We start from the raw sequence: 20,218 nt of genomic DNA, 5'->3' as shown, positions 1-20,218 counted from the left end.
ATCCTATCTGCAAGATTTCATAAATAATGCAGTAATCGCTAATATAATTCCAACAGACTCTTAGCATCGCTACGAGTGAGAAAGTCTCACCGTAGTCAACTCCTTGAACTTGTCGGAAAAACATCTTAACGACAAGTCGAGCTTTCTTAATGGTGACATTTACCATCATTGTCCGTCTTCCTTTTAAAATCCATCTGTACTCAATAGCCTTACGACCATCGAGCCGTTCTGCCAAAGTCTATACTTTGTTTTCATACATGGATCCTCTCTCGGATTTTATGGCCTCGAGCCATTTATCGGAATCCGGGCCCACCATCGCTTCTCCATAGCTCGTAGGTTCATTGTTGTCTAGCAACATGACTTCCAAGACAGGGTTACGTACCACTTTGAAGTAGTATGCATCCTTGTCCTCCCACGAGGTTTGGTAGTGACTTGATCTGAAGTTTCATGATCACTATCATAAGCTTCCACTTCAATTGGTGTAGGTGCCACAGGAACAACTCCCTGTGCCCTGTCACACACTAGTTGAAGAGACGGTTCAATAACCTCATCAAGTCTCCACCATCCTCCCACTCAATTCTTTCGAGAGAAACTTTTCCTCGAGAAAGGACCCGATTCTAGAAACAATCCCTTATTGCTTTCGGATCTGAGACAGGAGGTATACCCAACTGTTTTTGGGTTGTCCTATGAAGATGCATTTATCCGCTTTGGGTTCGAGCTTATCGGCCTAAAACTTCTTCACATAAGCGTCGCAGCCCCAAACTTTTAAGAAATGACAGCTTAGGTTTCTCTAAACCATAGTTCATACGGTGTCATATCATCGGAATTACGTGGTGCCCTATTTAAAGTGAATGCGGTTGTCTCTAATGCCTAACCCATAAACTATCATGGTAATTCGATAAGAGACATCATGGTATGCATCATATCCAATAGGGTGCAGTTATGATGTTCGGACACACCATCACACTATGGTGTTCCAGGCTGTATCAGTTGTGAAACAATTTCCACAATGTCTTAATTCTGTGCCAAACTCGTAATTCAGATATTCATCTCTATGATCATATCATAGATATTTTATCCTCTTGTCACGACGATCTTTCAACTTCACCCTGAAATTACTTGAACCTTTCAATAATTCAGACTCGTGATTCATCAAGTAAATATACTCAACATCTACTCAAATCATCTGTGAAGTAAGAACATAACGATATCCACTACATGCCTCAGCACTCATTGGACTGCACACATCAAAATGTATTACTTCCAACAAGTTGCTTTCTAGTTCCATTTTACTGAAAACGAGGCTTTCAGTCATCTTGCCCATGTGGTATGATTTGCATGTCTCAAGTGATTCAAAAATCAGGTGAGTCCAAACGGTCCATTTGCATGGAGTTTCTTCATGCATATACACCAATAGACATGGTTCGCATGTCTCAAACCTTTCAAAACAAGTGAGCCCAAAGATCCATCAACATGGAGCTTCTTCATGCGTTTTATACCGATATGACTTAAGTGGCAGTGCCACAAGTAGTTGGTACTATCATTACTATCTTTTGGCATGAACATGTGTATCACTACGATCGAGATTCAATAAACCATTCATTTTAGGTGCAAGACCATTGAAGGTATTATTCAAATAAACAGAGTAACCATTATTCTCCTTAAATGAATAACCGTATTGCGATAGACATAATCCAATCATGTCTATGCTCAACGCAAACACCAATCTCGATGGTAGAGGGAGTGTACGATATTTGATTATATCAACATTGGAAACACTTCCAACACATACCATCAGCTCACCTTTAGCTAGTCTCCGTTTATTCCGTAGCTTTTATTTTGAGTTACTAACACTTAGCAACCGAACCGGTATCTAATACCCTGGTGCTACTAGGAGTACTAGTAAAGTACACATCAACACAATGTATATCCAATATACTTCTATCGACCTTGCCAGCCTTCTCATCTACCAAGTATCTAGGGTAATTCTGCTCCAGTGGTTGTTCCCCTTATTACAGAAGCACTTAGTCTCGGGTTTGGGTTCAACCTTGGGTTTCTTCACTAGAGCGGCAGCTGAATTGCCGTTTCATGAAGTATCCCTTCTTGCCCTTACCCTTCTTGAAACTAGTGGTTTCACCAACCATCAACAATTGATGCTCCTTCTTGATTTCTACTTTCGCGGTGTCAAACATCGTGAATATCTCAAGGATCATCATATATGTCCCTGATATATTATAGTTCATCACGAAGCTCTAGCAGCTTGGTGGTAATGACTTCGGAGAAACATCACTATATCATCTGGAAGATCAACTCCCACTCGATTCAAATGATTGTTGTACTCAGACAATCTGAGCACAAGCTCAACAATTGAGCTTTTCTCCCTTAGTTTGCAGGCTAAGAAAATCGTCGGAGGTCTTATACCTCTTGACGTGGGCATGAGCCTGAAATCCCAATTTCAGCCCTCAAAACATCTCATATGTTTCGCGACGTTTCAAAACGTCTTCGGTGCCTTAATTCTAAACCGTTTAACTGAACTATCACGCAGTTATCAAAATGTGTATGTCAGATGTTCACAACATCCACAGACAACGTTCGAGGTTCAGCACACTGAGCGGTGCATTAAGGACGTAAGCCTTCTAAGAAGCAATGAGGACAATCCTCAGTTTACGGACCTAGTCCGCATAATTGCTACTATCAACTTTCAACTAATTTTTCTCTAGGAACATACCTAAACAGTAGAACTAGAGCGCGAGCTACGACATAATTTGCAAAATCTTTTGACTATGTTCAGGATAATTAAGTTCATCTTATGAACTCCCACTCAGATAGACATCCCTCTAGTCATCTAAGCGATTACATGATCCGAGTCAACTAGGCCGTGTCCGATCATCACGTGAGACGAACTAGTCAACGTCGGTGAACATCTTCATGTTGATCGTATCTTCTATACGACTCATGCTCGACCTTTCGGTCTTCTGTGTTCCGAGGCCATGTCTGTACATGCTAGGCTCGTCAAGTTAACCCTAAGTGTTTTGCATGTGTTCCGAGGCCATGTCTGTACATGCTAGGCTCGTCAACACCCGTTGTATGTGAACGTAAGGATCCATCACACCCGATCATCACGGCGTGCTTAGAAACGACGAACTGTAGCAACGGTGCACAGTTAGGGGAGAACACTTCTTGAAATTTTAATGAGGGATCATCTTATTTACTACCGTCGTTCTAAGCAAATAAGATGTACAAACATGATAAACATCACATGCAATCAAATAGTGACATGATATGGCCATCATCACTTTGCTCCTTTTGATCTCCATCTTCGGGGCTCCATGATCATCATCGTCACCGGCATGACACCATGATCTCCATCATCGTGTCTTCATGAAGTTGCCTCGCCAACTATTACTTCTACTACTATGGCTAACGGTTAGCAATAAAGTAAAGTAATTACATGACGTTTAAGTTGACACGCAGGTCATAAATAAATAAAGACAACTCCTATGGCTCCTGCCGGTTGTCATACTCATCGACATGCAAGTAGTGATTCCTATTACAAGAACATGATCAATCTCATACATCACATATATCATTCATCAAATCCTTTTGGCCATATCGCATCACATAGCATACCCTGCAAAAACAAGTTAGACGTCCTCTAATTGTTGTTTGCATGTTTTACGTGGCTGCTATGGGTTTCTAGCAAGAACGTTTCTTACCTACGCAAAGACCACAACGTGATATGCCAATTGCTATTTACCCTTCATAAGGACCCTTTTCATCGAATCCAATCCGACTAAAGTGGGAGAGACAGACACCCGCTAGCCACCTTATGCAACTAGTGCATGTCAGTCGGTGGAACCTGTCTCACGTAAGAGTACGTGTAAGGTCGGTCCGGGCCGCTTCATCCCACGATGCCGCCGAATCAAGATAAGACTAGTAACGGCAAGAATATTGAACAAAATCAACGCCCACAACTACTTTGTGTTCTACTCGTGCATAGAATCTACGCATAGACCTAGCTCATGATGCCACTGTTGGGGAACGTAGCAGAAATTCAAAATTTTCCTACGTGTCACCAAGATCTATCTATGGAGAGACCAGCAACGAGGGGAAGGAGAGTGCATCTACATACCCTTGTAGATCGCTAAGCGGAAGCGTTCAAGTGAACGGGGTTGATGGAGTCGTACTCGTCGTGATTCAAATCACCGATGACCAAGTGCCGAACGCACGGCACCTCCGCGTTCAACACACGTACAGCCCGGTGACGTCTCCCATGCCTTGATCCAGCAAGGAGAGAGGGAGAGGTTGAGGAAGACTCCATCCAGCAGCAGCACAACGGCGTGGTGGTGATGGAGGAGCGTGGCAATCCTGCAGGGCTTCGCCAAGCACCGCAGAAGAGGAGAAGAACTTGGGAGAGAGGGAGGGGCTGCACCAAAGGCAAAAGGTATGTTTGAGAGGCCCTCCTACCCCACTATATATAGGGATCCCAAGGGGGGGTGCGCCAGCCCCTAGGAGATCCAATCTCCAAGGGGGCGGCGGCCAGGGGAGGAGTCCTCCCCCCCCCAAGGCACCTAGGAGGTGCCTTCCCCTGATGGGACTCTTCCTTTAGGGTTTCCCCTTCACCCTAGGCGCATGGGCCCTAGGGGAAGTGGCGCCCCAGCCCACTTTGGGCTGGATCCCTTCTTACTTCAGCCCATGGGACCCTCCGGGATAGGTGGCCCCACCCGGTGGACCCCCGGGACCCTTCCGGTGGTTCCGGTACAATACCGATGACCCCGAAACTTGTCCCGATGGCCGAAACAGGACTTCCTATATATAAATCTTTACCTCCGGACCATTCCGGAACTCCTCGTGACGTCCGGGATCTCATCCGGGACTCCGAACAACATTCGGTAACCACATACAAGCTTCCTTTACAACCCTAGCGTCATCGAACCTTAAGTGTGTAGACCCTACGGGTTCGGGAGAGATGCAGACATGACCGAGACGTTCTCCGGTCAATAACCAACAGAGGGATCTGGATACCCATGTTGGCTCCCACATGTTCCACGATGATCTCATCGGATGAACCACGATGTCAAGGACTTAATCAATCCCGTATACAATTCCCTTTGTCTATCGGTACGATACTTGCCCGAGATTCGATCGTCGGTATCCCGATACCTTGTTCAATCTCGTTACCGGTAAGTCTCTTTACTCGTTCCGTAAAACATCATCCCGTGATCAACTCCTTGATCACATTGTGCACATTATGATGATGTCCTACCGAGTGGGCCCAGAGATACCTCTCCGTTTACACGGAGTGACAAATCCCAATCTCGATTCGTGCCAACCCAACAGACACTTTCGGAGATACCCGTAGTGTACCTTTATAGCCACCCAGTTACGTTGTGACGTTTGGCACACCCAAAGCACTCCTACGGTATCCGGGAGTTGCACAATCTCATGGTCTAAGGAAATGATACTTGACATTAGAAAAGCTTTAGCATACGAACTACATGATCTTGTGCTAGGCTTAGGATTGGGTCTTGTCCATCACATCATTCTCCTAATGATGTGATCCCGTTATCAACGACATCCAATGTCCATGGTTAGGAAACCATAACCATCTATTGATCAACGAGCTAGTCAACTAGAGGCTCACTAGGGACATGGTGTTGTCTATGTATCCACACATGTATCTGAGTTTCCTATCAATACAATTATAGCATGGATAATAAACGATTATCATGAACAAGGAAATATAATAATAATCAATTTATTATTGCCTCTAGGGCATATTTCCAACACATCTAACCACAACTACAAGCACTAAAGCGAGTCGAAGACACGCCGCTGTCATCGCACCTCTCTTGCTGGAGCCGGGAAAACCTTGTTACTCGGAAAGTCGTCGTGCTAAGACTCCGTAGGACCATCGCAACAGGACAACAACCGACGCTGATGAAGAGTAGCGTAGATCGAAAGGATCCAACATGAACACACACAAACATAGGCAAACAACGATTAGATCAGAGCAGATCCACCAAAGACAAATCCACCGCACACACATATTTTTTTTGAGGGTAAAGCAAAGCTTTATAACTTAACGGTGTACGGGCAAGTCGCCCGAAACACAAACAACCACTGAGGGCGGTACAATAGAGTCCCAGCTAGCGCTGTCATTTGGCAAACAACTACGACCAACTTTAGCTAATTCGTGTGCTACAGAGTTCGCAGTACGCCGACAAACATTGATGGAGTGTTGAGAAAACCACATCTTGAGCTGGAATTTAGTGTCCTCAATGATGGCCACATAAGGAGATGAATCCACCTTGGTGAAGTCAAGAGCTTCGGACAGGAGCTTTGAGTCTGTTTTGAAGATCACCCGGAGTGCACCAACCTCGGTCGCCATTGAGACGGCCTCAGACATGGCAGTAGCTTCCGCAGCAAAAGGGTTGGCAACGTGTTCCTTCCGTCCCGCACGGGCCAGCATGACCTCCCCAGCATCATCCCGTATCACTACGCCCCATGTTACAAAGGACTCGCCCGGGGTGAAAGCTCCATCCAAATTGATTTTGACCCTGTCCTTCTCCAGGGGTTGCCATCTGCAGTCCGGTTTGTGTTTGGCCTTTGCACCAAAAAGCTGCATATACTCCTGTGTGTTACTAAACACACGCCGAACCACCTCAGACACAGGGACTGGTAGCTCGCCCTCTCTAACCTTGTTCCTGTGGTTCCACCAATGCCACCAGAATGTGAGAATCTGTACTCTTTTCTTTTCATCTAACGTCCACAGGAAGTCCTGCATTGCATGCACTGATGTGAATTGTTCAAACTCCATTCTGGTCGCTTCCAAGCTCATGGCTTGATAGGCTATCTTAACCTCTTTGCATTTGACGAAGAGATGTGCGCCATCCTCATCTGCAAGGCCACACAAGAGGCACTTCGTGGATTCAAGTTTAACTCCCCTCCGGGCAAGATTTGTCCGCAACGCAAGAGACTCATGTTTGATCCTCCATGTGAACATTTGAATTTTGCGCGAGGTTGGAAGTTTCCAAATCCTCTTCCAGGACATATCATCACATCGGTCCAGGTTGCCAGCCGCCGTGGCGCTGTTGCCTGCGCCATCGCCGCGATCTTGTTTCTCTAGTTGGACCTGCAGCTTGTAGGCATTCCGGACTGAATGTTGGCCCTTGCTGTCAAAGTGCCAAGCCATGAAATCGTCAACACCTTCTCGAAGCGGGATCTGTAGGATATGGCGAGCGTCGTCCGGCCAGAACGATGCATTGACAAGTTCTTCATCCCAGGTACCCGTGACCGGGTTGATGAGCTCGCTGACCTGTGTGAGCAGGCTCTGTCCACGTGGGGTGATGAATTGCCTCGACCAAGCTCTAGGAATCCATGGATCAGTCCATATCTTCACCGTTGAGCCATCCTCGATCCTCCAGATGTAACCCTGTTTAACTAGATCGAGGCCCTTCAATATGCTTCTCCAGGTGTAAGATATCCCGTCTCTCGGCACTGCCTCCAGGATACTGTAGTGCGGGAAGTAGCGAGCTTTCAAAATTCTGCAACAGAGGCTATCGGGGTTTTGAAGCAGGCGCCACCCTTGTTTGGACAACATGGCGATGTTAAAATTGTGCATGTCCCGAAATCCCAATCCTCCCATTGCTTTTGGCTTCGTCAGAGTCTCCCAGCTTAACCAGTGCATTGTATTCTCCTTGTCCTGGTGGCTCCACCAAAACTTCCCTAATAACGAGTTCAGCTCCTGGCAGAAGGTTTTCGTGAGATCGAAGCAAGACATGGCAAAGGTCGGGATGGCCTGCCCCACGGCCTTAACCAGAGTTTCTTTCCCACTCTTTGCCAAGAGTCTTTCCTGCCAGCCATGGACTCGCCCACACAAGCACCTTTTGATATATGCAAACGTGCGACGCCGGGATCGACCAACATGTACAGGCAGTCCCAAGTAGCGATCATTCCAATCCTCACTCATGATTTGCACTTCCGCCTTCACCCGTTGTTTAGTGTGCTCATCCGTGTTGGGGGAGAACATGATAGCAGACTATGTTGGGGGAGAAGATGATAGCTCCAGAATATAAGATCAAGGAGCTCAGGAGGGAACACGATAGCAGACTATGTTGGGGGAGAACATGATAGCAGACTATGTTGGGGGAGAACATGATAGCTCCAGACAAGATTTCGTTAAAATCTCCAAGGCATAGCCACGGTCGATCCTGCTGATGTTGCTGCTTGAGAAGTCGTAGGGTTCTCTATGTTTCTTTTTTCGTTTCTGTAGCCGACTCCCCATAAACACCTGTCAACCGCCATATTGAGCCATCCTCTTCCTTCACGTCTATGTCAACATGTCTCCTCCCATACGAACGAAGTGAAATATCGAGTCCCTGCCGCAAGAACATTGCAACTCCCCGGCTACGACCCACCGGGTTCCAGGCGGATAAGTTAGCGAGCCCTAACTTCCACCGGAATCGATCCAACTCCTTCTCTGTGAGCCTCGTTTCCGCCAAAAACAGCACATCGGGATCCTCCGCCCTCCCCAACTCGAGGAGAGATCGAACTGCCGGGCCGTTCCCGAGCCCCCGACAGTTCCAACTGATGATTTTCATTGTGCCCGGCGGGGCTGCTCGGACAGCCCGGCAGATATCTTGTCAACATTAATATTGTTGTTTGTTGTTCCCTCCTTGCATTCGCTCACAACCACTCCCCCTTCCATCAGCTTCCCTCTCTTCGCTTCCTCCTCCACCCCTACCTCGTCCTTCTCATGACATCTCTTCTGTCCCAGTACAAGCTCGCTGCTATGCCCTTCGCCCCTGTTACTTTCATTCTTCCTGGGAAGCCGGTGGAACGTCCCCCCTTTTTATGGTTTTGTTTTCCGCCCGCCTCCATCCTGCCCTTAGTGGCCGCCCGTGGCTGTGTTACTGGACCCTTCTCCTTTGCCTCCACTTTCTCCTTAGGGAGCGACACCTGTGATTTCTCCCTCAGATTGGCATGCTGCTCAAGCAAGGCCACCTCTTTCCCCTGGGGCGTGTTATCACATGTGACCGGAACCTGTGCAGCAGCCTCATTCATATTCAACCTCCTCGGTTTTCCACCATGTGCAGGGTTGTTGGTTAACACCTTTGCAGGACTCGTGACTTCCTCTTCCCCCTCAGCTTTGCCTCCTTTCCCATCTCCCTCCCGAGCTCCCTCCTTCCTCCAAGATAAGCTGTCGCTGTCGCTGCCACTCCCACTCCCCGATCTTCCTCCCGCACGGCTATACCCATACTGCCGAAAACCTCCTGCACTACCTCCCCTTCCCTTCCAACTGCGGTCTTCCTCATGTGCAAACCTCCTCTTCCCCATATCTGCTCTAAGCCAAGGGCCAAATTGAGGGTCCTCACCTTTCTTCATCTTGATAGAGCACTCCTTGGCCACATGTCCGATGAAGCCGCATGTGTAACAAAAGTCAGGCAAGAACTCATATTCGAAGCGGCACCAGAGACCTTCTTCCTCCTCTCCCTCCTTCCCATCAATACTCATATCCTTCTTTCTCTTCTGTGGTTCCTTCTCATCCTCATCATCTAGGGTAAACCCTCTCATGATTGGCTTCTCTATGTTCATCCTGATTTTCACCCGTAAGAATTTGCCAATTGCTCTTCCATCCGCACCAGCATCCACTTCAACAAATCGCCCAATGATGTTGCCTATTTCCTCCGCTGTGGCTTCATTCATCATACCGAGAGGGAGACTGAAGATTCTCACCCATATAGAGATGTCATTGAAGTCATAGTCCTCTATTCTCTTGCTTGGATCATAGTCCTCCACCACAACAAGATCCTTATCAAACATCCACGGCCCGTCCTCAAGTGCCTTCCGCTTACCAGACTCCTGTTTGAGTGTGAACACAAACCTGTTATCCCCCGCCTCCTTGCAGTCAATTCCTTTTATCGGGCACCAGATCCGGCCCAAGGAGAGGCAAATCGCATCTGGATGAGCCGGCTTCTCGGACACCACTCTCCCCACCGCCTGAAACTTCGATCCTTTCCCTTTCTCCTTCCCCCCAGCCGGATCTTGACCCCTTTCCTCTCTTCCTCCGACAACTTGAGACTCCTCAACATCCCTGCTACTCCCTCCATCTACCTCCTGTCGGCCAATGGCCGCCGCCGGGCACCTCCTAGGGTTTTGGTGTCTTATGACCGTGCGCCCTAGGGAGCACACAGAAGGTTTTGGTGGAGGGGTTACGACGAGGCTCGCTTAGATGCGAGAGACGAACGAAATCGATCAAGGTCAGAGAGATGGCGATCGATCACAGACGAGAGCTATGGGTGAGGAAGTACGTCCGAAACCCTAATCGCCTCCGCAATCGACGGAGCGATACGCGAACCGTCACCAGGTGGGACGGACCCAACAAGCCACGCCACAATCGTGCACGACTACCTTACCGCACACACATATTGATGAGAACTGTCGTGTTGTTTCTATTGCATTGACGGCTTTTCGCTCTTTCACATGGCTAGCATTTCTTAAGCAAAAGAAGAAGAACACATGTGGACGGGCGATGCTACACGCCGCCGGCTGACGGGTGGCCAACCGAGCCACGTTTGCGCCACGTCAACCCTGGCAAACCCCAATCGCTCCTCACTGAAGCCGCGGCCGGTCAAAGCCGTCGCGAGCTCGCAAGCTCCCCCCCGCCGCGCGTGTGTTCTTCTCCCTGACGCAACCCACTTCCGCCGCCGCCGGCGAACGCTATCCCCCTCGCCGCCATGGTCACCCGTCTCCTCCTCGTCCTCCTCCTCACCCTCCTATTCTCCACCTCCTCCCCCGCCGCCGGCTCGCCGCACATCTCCGCCGTCATCTCTCAGTCCGGCCTCGACTTCGCCAAGGACCTGCTCGTGCCCCGAGCCGCCGAGACCCTCGCGCAGCTGAGCGTCCCCGACATCGAGCGGTCCGTCAGCATCCCCATCATCGGCGCCGTCCGCACGGTCGCCTCCCGCATCGTGCTCGGCGGCGTGGCAGTCGCCGACTCCACCGTCGCCGCCGGGGACACGGGGGTCGTGGTGGCCGCGTCCCTGTCCAGCGTCAACATCACCATGGAGTGGAGCTACTCGTACAGCTCCTGGCTCGTTGAGATCTCTGACAGCGGGAATGCTTCCGTTCAGGTAATACGACTGACGGGCTTCAGGTACTAATTGGTTCATGAATGTTAATAATGCTCATAAGTAGAGGTAATTGCATCCTCAAGAATAGACGTAAACCTAGTTTTCGGAGAACTAATTCATATATACATCGGCTGTAAAGAAATTTTCATCTCTTCAGTAAGTACATGGGTGTCTATGTGTATTATACAGTAGTACAAACTATTTTATGGGATAATGATATTTTTCCTACCTATTAGTGCAGCATGATTGTTTTACATAAGCTTCAATTGAAACAATACTCATATCTTGGCTACATATTGGTACCAGCATGACTTTTTTACTTAGGATTCAATTTGGTCAGCCTGCAGGATTGCTTTGACCAGCATATGACATTTTAGCACAATGGGGTTTTGAACTTACGATCTACTCCCTCCGTTCACAAATATAAGTTGTTTTAACTTTTTCCTGAATCGAATGTATATAGACACGTTTTAGTGTGTTTGTTCACTCATTTCAATCCGTATGTAGTCCATATTGAAATATCCAAAACATCTTATATTTGGCAACGGAGGCAGTAGAATCTAACTATACACCTAGACAGAAGCAAGCAACTAAACAGTATTTCGGCAAGGTAACTTAGAAATGCCGTATGCGTCATAAATCATTTTGGTCTGATAATAAGCTTGTTGTTCATTTGGACAAGGCAAAAAGTGAGTTACTTTTATTTTTAAAATTATTTAAGTTGAAAAGCTTGCACAAGAAACTAAGTACCTGGATTCAAATTACATGCCTTCCTTTGCAAACAATTGCAGCCTTTTGTATGTAATTTTTACATTTACTTGGAAGTGTTCTTAGCATGTCAAACCTTGCACCTTTGTTTTGTTCATTGTGGTGCGACATAGTATGTGATAGTTACACATCCTTTACCTTTTAACTTTTTAGTAGTAGACACCCTTGACATGCATATGGAAGAAGGTACAAGGTGTATTCATGAATCCTTTTCACTAAGGTTGAAGGAATGGATGTTGGGGTTTCCATGGGGCTGAAGAATAAAAATGGATCGCTCAAACTATTTGTCATGGAATGTGGCTGTTATATGAAAGACTTGGACATAACACTCAATGGAGGATCCTCTTGGTTTTATCAAGGGTACGTGGTTCACAATTTCATATTTGTGAGTACTTTGTCAACTCCTTTGAATAGGGTTTTTCTATATAAAACTCTTGGCATGATATGTATCTGAAGTGAACTAGGGTTTTTCTTTTTGAACGAATTTTAGTGAGATGTTATTTAACCCACATCAGTTGATATATCCTCTTGCTTTTTGTAGATTCATAGATGCTTTTAGCAATCATATCAGATCATCTGTGGAAAATGCGATTGCGAACAAAATAGTGGAGGGTGCATCGAAGCTCGACCTTTTCCTAGGAGGTCTTCCAAAGGAAATTTATGTTGATAGAGTCGCTGCTATGAATGTGACATTTATTAATGATCCACGCTTCAGTAGTTCCTCTGTTGAGTTTGATATAGATGGACTATTTATTCCATCTGATAAAACTGCTCCTCAGAGTGACATGCATTTTGGTGATACCAAACTTGCACCACCTCTTGGCAGCTCTTCAAACATGCTGTGGATTTCATTGGACGAAGATGTTTTCAACTCTGTTTCAGCTCTCTACTTCAAGGTATACTATGATCATTTATCATTGTAAACTTGTTCCTTTTCTCTTCCTATTTCAAAAGAATAGTATTCTTATTGACTATGTGAGTGCAGAGTTGCTAACTTGAACCTAGACGTTTTCCATGCTTCAACTATACTACTACATACCAGTGAGCCTATTCTGATTGATGTGATTACTTTCGTCATTCAGGCTGGTTTACTACAACATATGGTGGACAAGGTTCCCGATCAGTTTCTTTTGAACACTGCTAGCTGGAGGTTTTTGATTCCAAGGTTGTACCGTAAATATCCAAACAAGGATATGCTGCTGAACATTTCTGCTATATCACCTCCCTCTGTGAGGATTAATGTGGGTAGAATTGACACCACAGTGGACTTAGATGTCACAGTAATCGTATTGGGTTCTGATGATAAAGTTCCAGTTGCATGCATATCACTGGTGAGTTTTTCTTCACTGATTTTGTGTGTTCCTATCCTAGTTGTTCAGTTTATGAGAGGTAATCTATTGGAGTGAAATAACAATGCATATGCACCATCTGGGTGGTATTAAAGTATATCTTCTTATGTTGCTTCAGGCTCTCAATATTTCAACTTTTCACACAATCAAACTAAACTAAACTAAACTATACTTTGCTGTATTGGATAATTGGAAGTTTGTATCTCCATGAAAACATATGCATCTTTCTCAATCTCTTAATGTTATTCTTATTGTAATACATATTGCTTTTGCAGTCAGTTGCTGTTTCTGGACATGCAAGTGTTTCTGGAAATAATCTCGTTGGAAAGGTTGAGTTAAATTATTTCTCGTTCGACTTGAAGTGGAGCGACATTGGCAAACTTCATACTGGTATAGTGCAGGTAATTTTTGCCTCGGCATTTTCAGTTTTTTTGTCTCCCAGTGGTAGGGGCCTTTAATTGCACCCAAATGCACACTTTAGTAAGATGTAGCAGGGGAGATTCCTAATCTAAATGCTAGCACTGAGATGAGCTTGGAAATTGCTACGTCATGTCTAGGAATTATGAAAGATTATGTTATGCTAAGTACTTGAAGGGGCACCATTTTATAACAGAAAATGCCTTCAGAGATGTCCTTAAACCTGACGCTAAAAGAAAAACCAATGGTTACTAATGGAGCTGCACTCATGTTTCATTATACCTAATTTTACTTTACTTACTTGAACATCATTTTTTCCTTCTGGAGTTCTGATACTCTGAACCGATGCTAATCCTGTTAAATTGTCAGAGTCTGATGCGTATCATCCTGAAAAATTTGTTCGTGCCCTACGTGAACTCGTATCTTGGACAAGGTTTCCCGTTGCCCATCATCAAGGGCTTCGTCATAAGAGATGCTTATATCCTCACTTCATACTCAAGCATAATTGTTAGCTCTGATGTTTCCTTCATCGAACCAATGAATAGATCTGGAATAGCAGTTGTTGGACCAGTCAGCAAAGATCCGGTAGTCACCATGAAACAATTAGTATAAACTAATGTACGTTGTGAAGCTATTTCATTGATTGTATCTGTTGTAGTCTGGCATCGGTTGTGTAAACAACTAGTATAAACTAAGGTCCGGCATCGATTGTAGTCTGTAAGTAATCACCCCTCGATGAAAATCTGTAAATAACCACAGCTGTAACTTTGTAAATGTAAATATTTCCGTGAATCTGGTATGTGAGAACTGACAACTAGTCTGGACCCGCTGTAACACTATGTTTTATACTGGAGAATTAGTTGATGGTTTCAACATTGTGATGTATCCGCGGTTCTTCCATATGACAATTATAATACGTGGCCGTTTGTAATCGTAATGTCGTTCGGTCAACTATAATACGATGGGAATTCCCAGTACAATTGACAAAGATAATGAGAAATAGATAACGTACATATACAAATTGATGGATTGTTTTGATACAAAATAATTAGATGCGATTACTCAACGCCCTGATTGCAGATTTGTCACAGCTTTCTTCTCAATGCTGAAATATTGATCACTGACAATCGTCGAGTGGACCATTGCCGAGGGTTCCTCAAGTAAGCTTTCCATTTCTTCAGGATTCTGTTGCACCCATGGATGGTGCATCACCTTCCTCAGCCTATCGAGCTTCTCTGCAACTTCCTTCATTGATGGCCTGTTCTCACCAGACATCTCCAAACAATGCTTTGCCAGCTCCGCGATCTCTTCAAGAATCTCCATATTGTCCTCGTCCTTGATCCCATCATCCAACATAACCTCAAGCCTATTCTCCTTCATCGCAGACATAAACATCATTGATAGGCTCTTCTCCTGCCCAAGGGCATCGAGATTAAATGGCTTCTTGCATGTGAGCAGCTCCAGAAGAACAACACCGAAGCTGTACACGTCACTCTTGTCTGTCAACTGACATGTTTGCATGTATTCGGGGTCGAGGTACCCACAAGTTCCTTGCACAAGTGTGACAAACTGGGACTCGTCGGTTGGTGCAAGGATGGAGGCGCCAAAGTCGGAGACTTTAGCTTTGTGGTTATCGTCGAGAAGGATGTTGGAAGATTTAACATCACCATGGAGGATCGGAGTTGAAGCCCCCGAATGAAGGTAGGAGAGTGCCTCGGCAGAGTCATGGGCGATCCCCAAGCGAGTGGCCAAGGAGATGCGCCAGCCATGGTTGCCATGGATGAGATCAAAGAGCGTGCCATTTGGGACATACTCGTACACCAGCATGGGGACTTCCACCTCCAGGCAACACCCGAGGAGCTTCACGACATTTCTGTGGTTGATCTGGGCTAGTATCAGCATTTCTTTGCCGAATTCTTTCTTGTGTTGCTCGTCAATTGTCATGCATCTCTTGACTGCTACTTCAACATTACTCTTGAGAAGTCCCTTGTAGACAGTTCCATGGCCTCCCCGACCAATGACTTGTTTTTCACTAAACCTGTTCGTGGCTTGCTGCAATTCTTCTTCTGAGAAGATTTTGAATGCATCGGCGCCTTGCCGTGACTTCATTTCTTCAAATAATATCGTACCACCGTGTTGCCGAAAGTAGGCCAGTTTCATATTTCGTAGCTTTCTTCTCTCTTGGATCAAGCATGCACAAGCTACAACAATCACAAGGACGACAAGTCCTACACTTGCACCTGCATGAGGTATTTGTTCGAAATGAATTAGTTTCCATGTGTAGTGGCCAGTTATAATAAAAGTATTATGTTGAAGGAAAAGTGACCATCATTTTCTATGAATATGCGTTGTTTTCAATTAAGAAACAATCATGCATTATAACAGCATATTCCATAACGAATCTAGTACTTTCAATTTTATGTTGTCAATTTTGTAGTAAAATCTTCAACAGTGATGGTCACACTTCTAAAATGTTTGATTGATAAAAAGAAACTGATCATACTTGTGACGGGAGATATTAGAAATTTGGCCAAACATGACTTGCTTCTAAAGAAAACAAATTAGGCTATCATCTTAGTACAAACTTCCGTATTACTGTACTTCGTAGGTGTCCAATTAATTGCCCACAAGCGATGTTATTTTGGTGCTCGCCGTACACACGAACTTACCTACAACTGGCATTGCCTGAAAACGGGAAGGCTTTTTTTGAATTGGCACACAAACGCCATTCGTCATATAATTCCCTGGGTAGCATGAGCAGCTGTAGTTTCCTGGCGTGTTCTCGCATATACCGTCGCCGCAAGGATTGACAAGGCGCCGGCACTCATCGATATCTGGAACCAAACAATTGTTTGTAGTTAGAATTGCTAAACACTGTATACAATTTGATTCTTACGTGAGGTCTTATGTCAATGCACAAGGAAGCAATACCCCGGCATCCAGTCGCGATGTAAGGATTGCCTTGGTATCCATCAGAGCAGTTGCAGCGATAGCCTGGGTTGTGGGTGGTGGAATCAACACACACACTGTGGCTGCTGACACATGCGTAGGAACTCTCGTTCCTAACTTCCTTGCAAGTCTGTAGTGCTATTTGCCAGTTCAGGACAATAGGAACTTTGCCCTTGTATGTATCATAAAACACGTGGATTTGACATAGCTAGTTTTGAAGTTGAAAGCTGCCTTTTCCATCACTGTTATGTAGCTGCAGCGGCTGTCTCGCCATATTTTTGTGGTGTTGTACTTTTCGTTGAAATAGCCATTATAATACTGTATGTCTTTTGGGACATTGGCTTGGCAGCAGCCAGCACCAGAACATGTGTCATTCTTCAGGGGGTCGCCGCTCTCGCACGTGGACGAGCAACCTATTACATACTGCACGTGTGGAAAATATAATATGATGTGATGTCCTGGACCTAACTTACACTAGTCCTCTATTTCAAAATACTTTTAAGTTCTAGGTTTCTTTTAAGCCAAACATCTTTACATTTGACAAAATTTACTAAAAAATATACAAATATTACAACACCAAATTAGCTTCATTAGATTCATCATAATATTTTTTTCATACTATATAAATATTTCATCATATAGTAGAATCTGGTCTTTGGTGGTTGGATCCGGTGACAACGGCTCTTGAGCGCCGTTCCCTTTCTGAAGGCGTTGTTATTGAAGAATATTGTTGTCCTTGTTGTGTTAAAAGATGCTTGATGTGGATATGGTCATTGATGTAATTTGGTGATCGATGTTGATCACTTTGAGTGTTTTTTTCCACTAAGGCATAGATTTGGTCTTGTATGACTTTGCTATTCGTCGGCGGGTTTATTTGTTGTGTGTACGTGTTGATGTTGGTTGTATGCATTCTAACTATGCAGAGGCCAGGTGTGTGCTCATTATGTTTGTGTTTTCTTGATGCTATATTTTAAATCAATTCAAACCACCTTTTATCCAAAAACATATATATAAATATTTGATGTTGTAGATGTTAATACGTGATTCTATATACATGGTCAAACTCAAAGAAGTTTGACTTAGAACATATCCCAAGGTAAAATGAGTCTACATCTTAATAAATAATGGCTTGCATGATACCACATACATGTTACTCCTCACTATGACCAGCCTAAACCGAAAAAGAGAGAGTATGAACTAAAAGGTCTCTTGCAAAAAGACAAATATGAAAGTTAATCAATGTAAAAATTAGGGGCTTTGTTGCTCACGAATGGTGAGAGAGCTTCAAGCTCTACACAAAACACGGGGCTTACAGAAACTAAAGGGCTAGAATTCCCGCAAAAAAAGAAAAGAAAAACTAAAGGCCTAGAAGTTACCGGTCTAGTACACATCGTGGACATAAGACCAGCGGCCGTCCATCGGGTGGATTCAGTGCAGGGTTAGGATAATAAACTACAATACTCCCTCTGTAAATAAATATTAAAGCATTTATTTTAGTAAATTAGTGATGTAAACACTCTGATATTTCTTTACGGATGGAGTATCTAATAACATCAACATAAGAGTTTTAGTGTTTTGTTAAGTTAACTTATAGCATGATCCACAAAAAGAAAAATACTCATAGCATGTCATTTGCTTGTTATCTGATAATGGATATGTAATAATGAACTAAAAACAGTTGTTTGGGGCAGGTTTTACACCCTCTAAATTGATTAAAGAAAAATTCGGCTTTCCAGACATTTTCACCCGGATCAATTCAGTATAAGAAAGCGAAGTACTTACAGAAGAGCTTATCATATAAGCAAGAGTATTGCACCCGATGACGATAACTGTATTATCAACCTCCGATATCCAGAAAGGTGTGTTGGTGAGGTTCAACCATCCATTTGAATAGTTCGTAGTGCCAGTGGCCGGGACATAGCACTGCCAAGAGATGGCCGTGTTCATCGTGGCCGTGCCGTTAGTCAAGGAGATCTTAGTCACCTCGACGGTCCCCGCAAAAGGCTTCTTCACGCCATCCACGGCCGTGCAGTCGAGCCCAAAGCCGGGGTGGAACGCGCACTGATCACCGATGCCGAACGGGAACGGGATGTCGACGTCGCCGCACTTCGCCGGGCAGCCGGGACGATGGCCTGCCGGTACAACGGCCGTGGCCACCACCCAAATCCCTAAAAGGCTGAGGAAAATATAGCCAGAGAGAAGAAACCGAGGATAGCCCAGCTTCATCATTGCCGCCGCCGGTGAACGGGTAGGTGTGGACGTAGGCTCCTAGCTGACCATGGTATTGCTCTGGGTCTACAATTAATTGGATGAATGCCAGTAGTCTCCAAACGAGGAGAAAATTCTGCAGACGAATTGAGGAGTTCGTTCGGGAACAAACCTTGATTTTATAGCCGAGCCTCGATTGGAACTTGTTTAGAGGTCATGTCGCCATCACCCTTGTGGGATATCCAGAAGAATCATTCTAGGAGTTAATGTTGACCGTGTCCAAGATGGACCGGGGACACTCCCTATTAAATTCCATCTGGGAGCACTTCCGAATTAATTGAGCATAAAAGAGATAGCCAACATCACTGGATGAGGTAGCCTCGAGTGAGATATGCTGACGGAACACCTTTGCTTGCTTGTAGAGGGAGGATTCATAATAGATAGATGAATACCCACGGTTTCCAAATTTGAGGACCTGCCATACATCGTAGAGCCCTCCCTCTGCGATTCCTTATCGGTGTCACCCGACATGCACCCTCTACGGACATGCTCCGCTCGTCGAGCATTTAGTCGTGGGTGCAAACCATGCGGCCGCTCGTCGATGTTGTTTGTTTTGGCTTGAGTGGTCGATCTCATGTGTCACCGAGGTTGATCAGCGTGGTCGGCTAGCGCATCTCTCATATGCATATGCATGACCAAGGTGCCGCTTCAAGCTATTGCTTCACCGGATGGGCAATGCATCCGTAAGGGGAAGAGGGTGACATCGACCACGGCTAATTCTACGTTTAGACTTTAGACATTGGCTATGTTTAACTAAACCATGTGGATGCTTCCATGATTTGAAACATTCTGTATGATGTCATGAAGCATGCATGTTGATTTTCCCATTGAAAATTGGACTGTTAGGTGGAAGCAAAAAATTTGCTATATTGATAGAAGGAAGCGTATATTTAGGCACTAGGGGACATAATGTATTCGCAAGTACTTTCTGGAAAGTATATATATATATATATATATATATATATATATATATATATATATATATGTAGATACTAAGAAATTTCATGGATTTGGAAGCTGTCTTGGAACGCGCAAGGTCTATGGGCAGACATGTTGAAGGCCAAATACTTTCCCAGCCGGGTCCTTTTCTGAATCCTGTTAGAGTTATAATATAAGTCATGTACCCCTTTGTATTTATCCCGTTATATAAGGGGTTTCCCGCATATGTTCCACACCTGTACATGTATATATGGTATTAGAGCTAGGTCAATTTTTTTTGCACGCTGCAACTCGTGCTATTGATCCAACCCGCGTCGCCGCCGTCCTCTGTGGCCGCTGCTCCTTTTCTCTGTCTATCGTAGCCGGCGGCTCTCCACGCCCGCTACTCTCCCT

The 20,218-nt window shown here is 45.1% G+C and overlaps 1 protein-coding gene and 1 pseudogene across 1 annotated transcript; one reads left to right on the top strand and one right to left on the bottom strand.

Moving 5' to 3' along the window:
- Positions 1 to 10,591: 10,591 nt before the first annotated feature.
- Positions 10,592 to 14,503, top strand: LOC125509713 (putative BPI/LBP family protein At1g04970). Its single transcript, XM_048674737.1, has 6 exons — positions 10,592 to 11,135; positions 12,124 to 12,263; positions 12,445 to 12,799; positions 12,986 to 13,234; positions 13,528 to 13,653; positions 14,039 to 14,503. The coding sequence occupies exons 1-6, from the start codon at positions 10,740 to 10,742 to the stop codon at positions 14,279 to 14,281; spliced, it is 1,509 nt and encodes a 502-aa protein (XP_048530694.1). The 5' UTR covers positions 10,592 to 10,739; the 3' UTR covers positions 14,282 to 14,503.
- Positions 14,504 to 14,593: 90 nt separating this feature from the next.
- LOC125509712 lies at positions 14,594 to 19,000 on the bottom strand (annotated as a pseudogene).
- Between the last annotated feature and the right edge of the window lie 1,218 nt (positions 19,001 to 20,218).

The sequence above is a fragment of the Triticum urartu genome, chromosome 5, assembly GCF_003073215.2.
Source record: "Triticum urartu cultivar G1812 chromosome 5, Tu2.1, whole genome shotgun sequence".
NCBI classification, from domain to species: domain Eukaryota; kingdom Viridiplantae; phylum Streptophyta; class Magnoliopsida; order Poales; family Poaceae; genus Triticum; species Triticum urartu.
This window is presented reverse-complemented; position numbering and strand designations above follow the sequence as displayed.